Source organism: Oscarella lobularis, chromosome 20 (genome assembly GCF_947507565.1).
Source record: "Oscarella lobularis chromosome 20, ooOscLobu1.1, whole genome shotgun sequence".
Classification (NCBI taxonomy): domain Eukaryota; kingdom Metazoa; phylum Porifera; class Homoscleromorpha; order Homosclerophorida; family Oscarellidae; genus Oscarella; species Oscarella lobularis.
Genome location: NC_089194.1, coordinates 2085004 through 2097693, shown reverse-complemented (window position 1 = coordinate 2097693; position 12690 = coordinate 2085004). Strand labels below are relative to the sequence as shown.

At 45.2% G+C, this 12690-nt stretch overlaps 1 protein-coding gene and 1 long non-coding RNA gene across 3 annotated transcripts; one reads left to right on the top strand and one right to left on the bottom strand.

Moving 5' to 3' along the window:
• Nucleotides 1-94: 94 nt before the first annotated feature.
• Nucleotides 95-12545, top strand: LOC136199160 (uncharacterized). Of its 2 annotated transcripts, XM_065989311.1 has the most exons (65): nt 95-222; nt 280-404; nt 466-570; nt 656-784; nt 851-941; nt 1015-1158; nt 1219-1381; nt 1629-1720; nt 1775-2075; nt 2139-2292; nt 2350-2506; nt 2564-2602; nt 2660-2728; nt 2780-2879; nt 2957-3177; nt 3233-3340; nt 3409-3469; nt 3542-3713; nt 3764-3923; nt 3976-4095; nt 4156-4665; nt 4720-4857; nt 4919-5219; nt 5276-5427; nt 5479-5591; nt 5659-5723; nt 5776-5832; nt 5884-6016; nt 6071-6134; nt 6184-6308; nt 6360-6447; nt 6498-6623; nt 6678-6768; nt 6818-6896; nt 6958-7089; nt 7153-7278; nt 7338-7498; nt 7557-7609; nt 7669-7773; nt 7834-7906; nt 8332-8422; nt 8484-8561; nt 8617-8773; nt 8830-8899; nt 8966-9112; nt 9173-9282; nt 9340-9396; nt 9455-9526; nt 9591-9747; nt 9800-9943; nt 10018-10104; nt 10158-10220; nt 10279-10371; nt 10421-10564; nt 10620-10745; nt 10809-10940; nt 10998-11123; nt 11182-11313; nt 11376-11504; nt 11570-11673; nt 11733-11756; nt 11809-11832; nt 11891-12022; nt 12092-12241; nt 12305-12545. In XM_065989311.1, the coding sequence occupies exons 6-65, from the start codon at nt 1066-1068 to the stop codon at nt 12368-12370; spliced, it is 7317 nt and encodes a 2438-aa protein (XP_065845383.1). In that variant the 5' UTR covers nt 95-222; nt 280-404; nt 466-570; nt 656-784; nt 851-941; nt 1015-1065; the 3' UTR covers nt 12371-12545. The 2 variants fall into 2 exon arrangements, with proteins under 2 accessions (XP_065845383.1, XP_065845384.1); XM_065989312.1 differs by lacking the exon at nt 95-222 and having other exon boundaries at nt 266-404.
• Nucleotides 7762-8274, bottom strand: LOC136199168 (uncharacterized). Its single transcript, XR_010672994.1, has 2 exons — nt 8202-8274; nt 7762-8148 (listed from the first exon to the last, which is right to left on the bottom strand). It is a non-coding gene; the product is annotated as an uncharacterized lncRNA (long non-coding RNA).
• Nucleotides 12546-12690: the final 145 nt, after the last annotated feature.

Below are 12690 nucleotides of genomic sequence, written 5' to 3'. Positions count from 1 at the left end.
TCCACTTCCATTGGAGTACCCCATTTTGGGGCCCCGATGACTAACTGGGGATCCCACGCGTGCTAACGCGCGCTTTTTGCTCTTTTTTTGGCTCTCGTTTATCTTCGTTTCGTCTTCTCATAGATATATGGTCTTCTCGCTTCGCGATTTACTTACTGCGCGTGCTCGTCGCGAAAAGGGCGATTTCTCCGACGGCAAGACATCGCTACGTGCCTTTTCGACGTACTTGACGAAGATTGAGTCGTGTAATCCTTCGCGCAGTCTTTCTCTTTCGTTTAGAACGCTTGCCGGCGTTTCGAACAGCGATTTCGCTCTCTTTGCGAGCGATGCGCGTCTTCGATTCCGCCTTTGGGTGCAATTTGGGGAAGCGATGATCGAAAAAAGCGATCGTGCGACGCTTAGAAGTGAGTAGAGCGACAATCGTTGTGTCTCGCGCGCGATGTGTGCCTATTTTTTTATTTTTAGAAGACCCGTCCCCGCAGCGGATGTGGAAAAGGATGTATTGACGTCAGTTTGCAAAGAATGTCTACGAAATGGGCGACCCCAGTTCGGAAATAGAAGCAATTCCGGGTTAGTTTCTGTCACACGATGACGTCTGACCCCTTTGTTGGTTTGCTATTCCCTCATCATCGTCAAATTGTCTCCTCTCGTATAGTTGTCGACGTCAGTTTGAGAGACAATTTTGGAGAGAGAGGGAGACACTCCGGAGTCATTGTCGGTCAAAGCAAAGATCCATTGAATCGTTAAAAGGCTAATCACAATCACTGCCAGTGTATATTCATTTGTACGAAGCATACTAAGGAGAAATCTAATTATTCAAATATTTTTGTCTTGCTCTCTCATTGGTTAGATAAATCGCGTTTACACGTGATCTTACTCACATTGCACGTGAGAAGACTTGGAACGCGCTGGTACGTAAACACGTGAACTAGCCGTGCAAAGTACGACCATTCCACTCGTTGGCTCTCACTTGAACGCCACTCGCTCGCTCGTTTTTTTTTTTCTTTTGTGCAGCACATCATCTTTTCATCATCTCTTAGTGGAACGTCCAAGTTTGAGATAGAAATGATGCATCTCAAAGTGGGCGGTGCTTTGGTGTGTTTCATGCTCCTCCTCTGCCCCGCCGCCATTTGGTCACAACTCCAATCCAATTTGACCGTAATATTAAAGCTTTCTCTCTCCTTTCCATGCGATGGACGTTCTTTCCTTTTTTCTCAGGTTGGCGGAAGTAAGGATTTCATTGACTTGGTGACAATGAATCGTCCACCACCAAGTGTCCAGGCATGCGCATCGCCTGATTCCATCACGACGAATTTTGCAATGAGCAAGAAAGTGACATTGTCAAGTGCCGGTTCGGGGGCCGCTGCCATGGCCACAGACGGTAACTCATAAGATAGGGGATCGTTTATAATTGATTATTGATTATTGATGATTTGGTTTTCTTGACGCCGCGCAGCGCCATGGTGCGTGCTTTCGTTCCTAAGTCTTAGCGATGCTCCCCCTTCCCCCCTTCCCTCCCCTTGCCCATTGACACCACGCGTTGACGTAGAGACTCACGTGCCCCTACCCCCCCCCCCCCATTAGAATGTAGAAGGAGGGCATCGCGACGATTGATTCTATACGCCTAGGTGTACTTGATAAAAGCAAATGTGCAATGACAAAAACCTCAAAGGATCCCTATCTTATGATCGACCTTGGAGAAGCCCAACTCGTCGGACGAGTAAATTAATTCGAATCAATCAGTCAAAAAAATCTAGTACTTATCATCTCTAAGGTGACGATTACTTTTCCAACAAAAGGCGTGTTCAACGGTCTCGAAGTTCGCGTGGGTGACGACGCGAGTGGCGGTGGAAAGAACAATCCACTCTGCAGCAAATTCACGACCGAACCGACGAGACCAGCGTCCGTTTGGTGTACACCCGGTCCCTTTTCCGGACGCTATTTGTCATTGCATCTTGTCGGCGGAGGAAAAACGATTTCCGCCTGCGAAGTTGCCGCCTATGCGACGTGCGTTTCAGTGCACGGAAATTGTCCGAATATGGCATTGAAACAACCGACAAAACAATCGACGACAGGTCAGTGACAGACCGTGTGTCTCACTCAGTCCGAGAGAGATGTATTCCGTCTAACATTGTTAGGATGGGGTGGCAGTTCTGGAAGAGCTGTTGATGGAAATGGAAATCGTTGGTATGGTGGAAGATCGTGCACACACACAAATGGACAAACGAATCCGTGGTGGTACGTCGATTTGGGAGGTCAGCAACCGGTGAGAAAAATCCAAGTGACGAATCGGTAATCGCCCCCTAAATTAAATATAATAAAACGACGGTTGTTTCTTTCTTTCTTTAGCTACGATTGTTGTCACACGCGTTTGAATGGAATGGAAATTCGAGTGGGTGACGACACGCGAAACGGAGGAGCAAACAATCCCAAATGCGTCAAAGCTAACATTCCAAATTGGGGTCGTGGGGAAATTCGTACAATCACTTGTGACGCTTTGATGCACGTAAGAAAGAATAGAATATAGAACAGCCGCCAGCCGATAGAACTAATTGTTCTTTAGGGCCGTTATGTTTTCATTCGAATTCCTGGAAGTGGAAAAGTAAGTCAAGATAACATTTATGCTTTTGAAATAATATTATTTTTTCTGGGTGGTTAGCTTATTACCCTGTGCGAAGTGAGAGTCTATGCTGATTGCAGTCCAACTCCTCAACTGTGTTCTGACTCTGTACGTACCTCCGTAGTTAGTATTATCTATCTATCTACGTATATGGGTTAGGGTTGCGCTCGTGGTTCAAATTCCAACGTTGCTCTCGGTCGTCCGACAACCCAGTCCACAAACTACAACAGCAAGTTTGTATCATCACTAGCAGTAGACGGTAGGCGGCGGGGAGGAGAAGGAGGAGCAAGTGATCGAGGGTTCCTAACAAGGGGGGCCCCCTCCCCTCTATTCTAGGCAAATTCTGGGGTCACATCAACTATTGCACGCACACGAAAACTCAATCGAATCCGTGGTGGCGCGTCGATTTGGGTTGCGTGCGTAAAGTGGCCAAAGTTTCTCTAACAAATCGAGGAGATTGTTGTGAGACGCGTTTGAATGGAGCTCTCGTTGCTGTTGGCAACGATGCGTCCAATGGCGGAATGAACAATCCCTATTGCGAAGGACCAAGAACCGGAGTAAACACGACGACATTTTATTAATTCAATTGATTAATTATTCATTTTTGCAAAGATTGGAAGAGGGTGGACCGTCTTTATCAATTGTCCCAATTTGATGGGACGCTACGTCACCGTTTTCCTGAAGGGAAATGGAAAGATTCTGACGCTTTGCCAAGTTCAGGTAGTGCAGTTTAGAAAACTCTTCAAAGGATTGAATTAACTTTGGACTCTCCTCCCTCACTCGCTCAGGTCTTTGAATATTGCAATGAGGAGTGCTACAATCTTGCTTTGAATCAAGCGGCGACGGCCAGTAAGACCACCACAAATTATTTATTAATTAATTAATATAATGTCCTTCTCCCCTTCCCAAAATTCTCTACAGCTTCCTCGTCGACAATAGCAACGAAACCGCCAACGTTTCGCGCTGTCGACGGAAACACAAATACAAACTTTTGGGGTCGTTCCTGTTACCTATCCAATTGGGGTGCCAATCCGTGGTTCACTGTCGATTTGGGCCACGTACGTCCAATAGGAAAAGTCCGAGTTTATAACAGGTGTGCGTGTGTCTGTGAATTGAGAAAAGAAATGAAATTCTTTTCTTTAGGGGCGACTGTACTGGTTGTACGAATGGACTCAGTAGTTTCGAAGTGCGCGTTGGATTCAACCCGGACGGCACAAAGAACGGACTCTGCTACTTTAAGACAACCAAAGACACAGTCGCCAAAGGTCAAGGTGTCGACGTCATGTGCGATAGAAGTCGCTTGGTAAGACGACTAAAATCACATCGTATCCTAATTAAATTCAATCTCTTCTCAGGGCCAATACGTCACCGTTCGGGAAGTGTCCAATCGAGATCGGATTAGTTTGTGTGAAATTGAAGTTTACGAGACGGGAATGTGTCACGAAAACGGCTGCTACAATCACGCACAAGGACGAGTAAGTATACGCTACTCTCTCTAATTCAAAAATATATCTTTCTTTGGGGGATGGCCTTAGGGAACGGCTATATCGTCTCTCTATTTGGGAAAATGGCCAGCGAGTAAAGCAGTCGATGGCGATTATTGGACCAAAAACATTAACTCCAACAAATGCACTCACTCTCGCACTCAGACCAATCCGTGGTTCCGCGTCGATTTGTGGCAAGAAATCATCGTTGACAAAGTTTGGATTGCAAATCGTGGCGATTGCTGTGGCAATCGTCTCGCAAATTTTGAAATTCGCGTTGGAAATTCGTTGGTCGAATCCGGAAACAAGAATCCCATTTGCCGACAAAATCTTCCCGCCATGACAAACGGACAATACAAATATTTCGCTTGTCCAAACATGGTTGGACGCTACGTCAATTTGCTCATTCGCAAAGCGAATGCCGTTCTCAATTTCTGCGAATTGCAAGTGTGCGGACGACTTCCTCGCAATACAGCACATGGAAAGCCGACAATTCAAAGTAGCATGGGCCACGGTGGCGTTTCATCTCGAGCTGTCGACGGAAATCCAGCCTCTTCATGGGTGAGGAGCCGCATAATAACAAATAGATAGATCTAATGTTTGTTTATGGGTTAGGGTACTGGTACTTGCACGCACACAAACGCCGAGAAGAATCCTTGGTGGCGCGTTGACCTGCTTGAAGAACGAACGGTGACAAGCGTTCGTATTACAAACCGTGGCGATTGCTGTTGGGATCGTCTCTATGGATTTGAGGTAACTACAGTCGGTAGTAGTAATACTACACACTGTATCATCTTCTTTCTATTGACTCTAGCTTCGCGTTGGAAATAGCTTGGATTTCGAAGGAAACAACAATCCCAAATGCGTCGCGGCAACGCCCAATATTCCTCGAGGTGCAACCTATTCCATAATGTGCGGTGCAAATGGAATTGGACTCAACGGTCGTTACGTCAACATCCTTCAACCGGGCGACAGCAAGACCATCACCGTCTGCGAAGTTGCCGTCGTTTCAAAGTCCGTTGGAAAGTGTATGATGTCAGGAAGATGGAAGCAGGGCTGTGGTGCCTTGTGCAGCGGAGGAAAAGGAGGCGTCGGATGTCACAGTTGTCCCGCTGGTAAATTACAGTTTCCTAATTGAAAATCCAGTCAGTCTGATTGGTTGCTCATTCAGGCAAAGTTGGCCGCCTTCGTCACCTCGATTCGGGACTTTGTGCTATTCCCAATCAAAATCGAACGTATCCTTTCAACAACCTTCGTTCTGTCATGTCATCCAAGTGCGATTCGTTGGACAGTCTCTTCCTCTATTCCGAATCCGGACTCTTTGTGAGGAAGAATCATTGATGTATATTTATAATAATGTACTTGTATTTTTAGTATCATATTGCCTCTGGATATTGCTTGCATATTGATCTAGGCGGTTTCAATCCAAAAGACGGCCAAGAGCTCGTTTTCTGGAACGGCTGTGCGGCACGTGACACTCGTCTTCAGTAAGTCATTCAATAGATTGGTGCTATGAAAAAAAATCCCAATAATGTTTCTACGTACGTAATAAAGATTTGCCATGTCCGACGAAGGTCACTTGATAAATCAACGAACAAAGGAATGCGTTCGAGTCAAAGGTAGGAGGTGTCTACGCTTTTCTTGTGGCTAAAACCCTTGATTCTTTCTCAGATCATACTCCCAGTGAAGGAGCCAAGCTGGCCATGTACAAAGATTGCACTCATGCTGGTAAGATAGACATGTATGTATATATTGCCCGCTCTAATCCCCTTTGATTAGCGGTTGATTACGCATTTATGATGGATGAAGATGCATCTAAAAAATGGAGTGTAGCGATAAATGTCGCTTCCAATGATCAGCGATTTAATTACATGTCTGACATGTGGTTCAATCCCACCTACTTTGGCTCCGCGTAAGAATGAACTACGAACTCAAAGAACGAACCGTCTGTAATCTTTTATTCAAGTGACGATTTGTCGAAGAACGCTTTGCTCGCCGCCTACGACAGCGTTCTCGTTGATAAACTCATTGTAAGAAAGGCCAAAGAGAAAAGATCGTCTGTTGTTATTTCGTTTCTAGGTTCGAATCAATAACATTGAACAAATGGTCACTCTTCCTCCCGAACTGCGCGGAAAACACACTCTCAAGGATTTGGTTCTCAGCGACGGTTCTCTGTCTATTGCTCCGGCTCTCAAAGGACAAATGTAAGTACTATCGTGGCGGTCCCATTTCTAGTCAATTGAATATGAATAAAGGGACGCTTTCAACTTCCAAACTAAGACACCGCCCCTTGCTTATTGTCAAAACGAAGGCTTCAATTTCCAACAGAAAGAACAGCAGAAAGTCGGTTGCTTAGACAAGATCGTTCATTATTTTTAATGTTTTCATTTTAGTGGCTCTCCTGCCAAGCGTACGCTCGCATTGGAGTTCCCCTTGACAACGCACTCAAGACAGGAATTTTCAAACTGGGCGGTTCCAAATGTATTCACGTTAGCGGTGGCGGATTCAACAATATTGGCGTACGCATTGACGTACAAAAGTAAGTGTTTGTATACATCTTTTTTTCTTTTCAGGATAATACAAATCTCGTGGCGTGGGGCGGATGCGGAGAAGATCGACTTCGTTTTACATACCGCGCTGACAACACCTTCCTTCATCCAACAGGCACGCTTCTCGCTTCTCTGCTAACTCTCGCTCATTCTCTTCTCTTTAGGAAAGTGCATTGGACTGAAAGACGCTAAACCTGTCAAAGGGACGCAGGTTGTCATCAAAGCGTGCAATAACGCAGCAAAGTGGGTTTCATCCTAGTCAGTCGCATTTTTTTCTTCAATTCTTCTCTTACGCACACGGCAGATTCACGTGGAGATCCGATGGCGTCATCGTCTACAGCACCAAACCCCTTCTCTGCTGGGCTGTAGAGGGTCTTCCAAGTGGAGAACCAGGCAATGGAAAGAAGATCATTCTCTCAGATGTTTGCAATGTCATGTATAACAACGACATGATTTCTTTTTCTATAAGTGCCCCACACTTTGACGTCTTTTTTGATAGGACAAATCCAGTTTACAAGTTCCAATTCATTCCGGCCGGCTATGACACTCCGTGTGCAAAACCGAATTCGGTTGAGGGAATTGGTCTTTTCCATGGTTGTACGATGAAATCGTCTGCAGCTGGCCGGTAAATAAGATTTCATAATAATGATAGTAGATGCCAGCTGCTTTATCTTTTCGATATAGTTTGCTCAATGGTCAAGTTGTTTTCAAGCGAGCTCAAGTTAGCGTTTACGGTCGACCCGCTTGTTCGCCGCAAAATTCCGATGGATGTTCGCCCGAAATGGGATATTGTTCATGCAAGAACGGATACTTTGGAGCGTCATGCGAATTCCAGTGTCCAGATGGCAAGAAATCCTTTGTCGATCGTTGTAGTAGAGTTCTAAATTCTTTCCTTAATTAAAGGTCGTTTTGGAAAAAGTTGCCGACAAACTTGTCAATGTAGAAATGGTGGCGAGGTTCGTTTCACCGGCGTCGCGTCACAAATTTTGAAAATGAATGTCTGTGACGTTTTTAGTGCGATTTCAAGGATGGTTCGTGCGCGTGTCCGTGCGGATTCCAAGGAAATTTGTGCCAGAATCCGTGCAGCCAGTTGACTTGGGGACCAGGATGCTCAAAACAGGTTCGTTTTTCATATTGTACGAACGAGTGGAGAAAAGCAGCCAATCTCTTTTCGTCACAGTGTACGTGCTCAGCCAATGCAGCAGGCTGCGATTCGTGCACAGGAAAATGCGTTTGCAATCGCGGCTACGGAGGTAGAGTACTAAAATATCGTCACATAGTTTTAGATCAGTTTTTCGGCCCCGCCTCCTCACAATCACATGTCTAATGCTCGATTTCTCCCAATTCGAAAACTCTCCAGTCTTCTCAGCAACTCGATGTGCTTTCGAAACGATCGAGAACTACTTCTCATCGTCGTTTTTTCCAATCGAAGCTGTCGTTTTCGAACGCGTTATCGTCGTTCGCTTTTTCTGCGATTTTCCTCTCCCTTCCGATTCTAAAGTCAACTTGATGACGAGAGACGTCAAGTTTATCATCATTCAAGATCACCTCTGTTCCCTGTAGTAGACGAAATCGAGACGATTTCTTTCACTAGCACTGTGACATGTGATGGAGGCGGGGCAGAAAAACCGTGTCCGGGATGTAGGCGTTTCCTATTTCCTTATGGATCATTTTTTAGGCGCCAAATGTGATCAAATGTGCGGCGTTGGCGCGTTCGCGGGTATGTGGGGCCCTAACTGTGCAAACAAGTGCACCTGCAAGAACGGAGGGTAATTGTTCTTCATAGACGTCGACGCGTTGTCGTGGCAATCAAAAACTTTTATACTGTAGAACGTGCAATGCTAAAGACGGAGCGTGCTCATGCAAACCGGGCTTCCTTGGCATCGAATGCGAACAAATATGCCCAAAGTAAGAAGAAATGAATTATACACGCATTATTAATTAATCAATTTCTAATTGTTAGAGGTACGTATGGAAAAGATTGCGCGAGCGTTTGCAACTGCGCACACGGTGCACCGTGCAATCACACGACGGGTATTTGCACTTGCCCTGCTGGTCTTACTGGCGGCACATGCGCCATTCCGTGCACTGAAGGTCGTTGCGGACAGAATTGCGCTCAGGTAGGCATAAACGTATTAATTAGTCAACGAATCGAAATCAAAATTTATCTATCTAGAGTTGTGGATGTGTCAATGGCGATTGTGATGCATCGACATGTGCTTGCAAGTGCAAGCCCGGATGGACTGGTACACATACAGACAAGAGAACTCCAAGTCAATGAATCGTCCGTCTTTATATTCTATTCTTTTCAGGTGCAAAGTGCGCCGATCTGTGCCCCAACGGAAAATATGGACAAGACTGCGGTCAAGCGTGCAAATGTCACATCCAAGCAACATGTAATCACGTGGACGGAACGTGCACGTGTCCCCCGGGTCTCACTGGCCAGTTCTGTGATCAAGGTGATATATAATGGATAATAATAATAAATCTACTTTATTATTATTTATTTATTTTTTTAGTTTGTCCTCCCACCTATTTCGGGCAGGACTGTGCGACGCCGTGTACTTGCACAAACAATGCCAAGTGTCATCCAGTCAGTGGAGTGTGCACGTGTGCAGTTGGATATACGGTACCTTGATTCAGTATTGATGAAAATAATTACTAGGACTAGGACTGCTTCCTCTAGGGTGCTGCATGCGATACCAACTGTCGCCCAGGAACTTTTGGTGATCGTTGCAACGAAGTAAGCACAAAAGAACGTTTCTTTAATTAAATATAATAAATATTTTTATTTAAAAAAGACGTGTGACTGTGACTCCCACGTGACAGCCGAGCAATGCAATCATATTTCAGGCCAGTGTCAATGTCTAGTGGTAAAAGCTAGGCGCGACCGGGGTCGTTTTCGTTCTGGCAAATATTAAAACGAAAACATTTTAGGGCTGGTTTGGAGTGAAATGCGACAACCAATGTCCAGACGGAAAGTGGGGCGTTGGTTGCTCGCAGACATGCGACTGCAAGAACGGAGGATCGTGCAAGCCAACAGACGGCAGTTGCGAGTGCAAACCCGGATACATTGGAAATGATTGCTCGCAATGTAATCATACCATATGCTTATTCTCTTCTTATTTGAATTGCTTTCTCCTTAGCTTGCCCCGCTGGAAAATTCGGCGTCAATTGTCAGTACTCGTGCACGTGTTCTCAAGCAAATAGCCAGTGCAGCTCCATTGATGGCACGTGTTCGTGTTCTCCCGGTTGGACGGGACACGATTGTGACGTGGCATGCTCAGCAGGTAGGAAAATAAAAGCACACGTAGACGGGTTCAAATCTCAATTAATTAATTAATTAATTAATTAATATTCTAAGGAACATACGGAGTTGGATGCGCCAAAGTTTGCACGTGCGTCAACGGTCGTTGCGATCCAGTCACCGGAAATTGCGCTTGCGATCGAGGTAAATTTAGAGTAGTTAGAAAATAAGCATATTTAATTAATTAATTTAAAAAGGCTGGACGGGTCCAAATTGCGACGCCAATTGTGCCAATGGAACGTATGGAGTTTTGTGCGCACGTGAGTGTTCCGAATAATTTCTAATAACATCTTGTTGATTTCGTACAATTTTTTATAGAAAGCTGTCAGTGTCATTCAAGTGCCACTTGCAATCCAATTGACGGCACGTGCATTTGCGCTCCGGGAATGCAAGGACTCTATTGCGATCACCGTAATGCGCGTTTTCTTTCAAAATTATACTTGTACGACGATTGCTTTAGAATGTCACGGCTACTTTGGTTATGGTTGCTTGGCAAAGTGTCCTCCCTGCGTGACATCGAACGTGAAGAATCCTCTTGATTGCCATCCCATGACGGGTGCATGCGAATGCCTTCCCGGATTCACAGGCGTTCTGTGCGCAGACGGTCGAAAAATACACATCATTGATTTTCTTCTTGTACAAATTATCAATTACTTTAGCTTGTCCTACTGGAACGTATGGACAAGATTGCCAGCAGTCGTGCAAATGCAAGAACGGTGATTGCGACACAGTGACAGGAACGTGCACGTGTCTCGCCGGCGCTACAGGAGAACTATGTGATCAAGGTACACGTTCTTGCTGCTCACCGTCAATAAACAATATTCTATTTATTTGTGTCTTCCTTTTAGTTTGTCCCAAGGGATATTTCGGCGAAAACTGTCAATTCCAATGCGCTTGCGATCACGCCTCGCAAGTTTGCGACGGATTTACGGGAGAGTGTTCCTGTGACCCCGGATGGCAGCCGCCCATGTGCGTTTCCGGTACGACAAAAAATGGCTTTGTGTAAAACATAATTTTTGAGTAACTCCTTCTTTTAGCTTGTCCCAGTGGAATGTATGGTCAGGATTGTCAGATGAGTTGCACGTGCAAGAACGGCGATTGTGATCCGGTATTGGGCGCGTGCACGTGCTACGATGGATACATGGGAGCCGATTGCGGATCGCGTACGGTTATAGAATAAAGACACGCTCTCAATTAATTCAAAGACTTTATTATTATTAGGTTGCAATTCGAGCACGTGGGGACCCAATTGCTTGTACAATTGCGACGAATGTGAACATTATCAAGCGTGCGAGCCTTCGAGTGGCAATTGCACGTGCGGTCCCGGATTCACAGGCGAAGAATGCGCTACACGTACGTATCACATCACTGATCACATCACATGCGTTTTCTTTTACTACACTATACTAAAATAGCGTGCGAGTTGGGTTACTATGGTTTCAACTGCGAATCGTCGTGCACGTGTCAGAATTTCGGCGTTTGCGATCCGTCGACGGGCGGATGCAATTGTACAATTGGATACTGGGGAGCAAATTGCGAATTCAGTAAGATCAATTAAGTTGTTTGTTTGTTTGAATTCGTCTCATTTACATGCATTGCACGCATGCAGTTGGATGCCCCAATGGAACATACGGAGAATTGTGCGCTGAGAAATGCGATTGCTTGCCCGAGCAATTGTGCAGTTTTATCGACGGAACCTGTTTCTATCCACAGGTATAAATAGATTAATTAAAGAGGTCTTCTCTGTTTTCAAATTTCCTTTTCTAATCTAGTCCTACTATGACGCCCGTAACACGGTTAGTTTGTGTCGTAATAAATGTCTAGAGTTTAATTATACATCATTTCTAGATCACTGATGACTCGTCGTCGCTGGTGGGTTTCTAATTAATTATTAACAGTTTATGCACACATGTACTTGTACATCTCATAGAGCACTTCGGAAATTGGCATCATTGTCGGATGCATTGTAGGAGGCTTAGTCCTCATTGTAGCCATCGTTCTCATCTTCTTGTACGCCAAAGGAAGTGATAATATGAGAAAGACTCCAGCTGCCATATTTACCGTACGCCGCGCCTTGGATGATATATCTAGCTATATGTACTGTATGTATGAGAGTTCTCTGTCTGTGTAGAATGAAGGTGACGTCACTTTTGGAGGTCCTGAAGATTTTGGCTCGGTGAAAGATGACGCTGCTGGCGGTGATGGCTTTACTAATCCCATGTACGCCACTGGGACAATGACTGGAACAATGAAGAACGAAATATACGACGATCCGGTCAAGGTAAACTGACAATGCTGTCACATTTGATGTGCTCTCTCATCTTTTTTTTTTCTGCTGTAATAGGAGAATCCTGCTTATGGGTCTCAAGACAACATGGCCGAGCCGGAATATGACAATGCCAATGCTTGAAAACGACGACTTTTTGATGGACAGAACGATCGACTTTGTTGTGTCTGTTGTTTATACTTACTCCTCCTCTTTTTGAACTGATCATTACTGGTGGCTGCTGTTCGGTTATTTTTTTGTCGTTACGCGCGCATACCAACGTTTCTCTGTAGTTGCAAACATGAATCGTTTATATGTAGATGTTTCATTGACTATTTATAGAACCTCTAAACGAATGCGCGCCGGTCTAACGTCGCCGTAAGGATTAGCGCAGTCTGCCGGTGTGCGTCTCCTGGGCTACGAATACGCTGAAAGACTAATTGTTTTGCTTCGCCCGTAGAACA

Coding starts and splice junctions, on each gene's coding strand:
- LOC136199160 (XM_065989311.1), top strand. CDS start 1,066: ATGATGCATCTCAAAGTGGGCGGTGCTTTGGTGTGTTTCATGCTCCTC. Junction 6,017..6,070: donor CCCACCTACTTTGGCTCCGC/GTAAGAATGAAC, acceptor CTTTTATTCAAG/TGACGATTTGTCGAAGAACG. Junction 11,124..11,181: donor GGGAGCCGATTGCGGATCGC/GTACGGTTATAG, acceptor TATTATTATTAG/GTTGCAATTCGAGCACGTGG.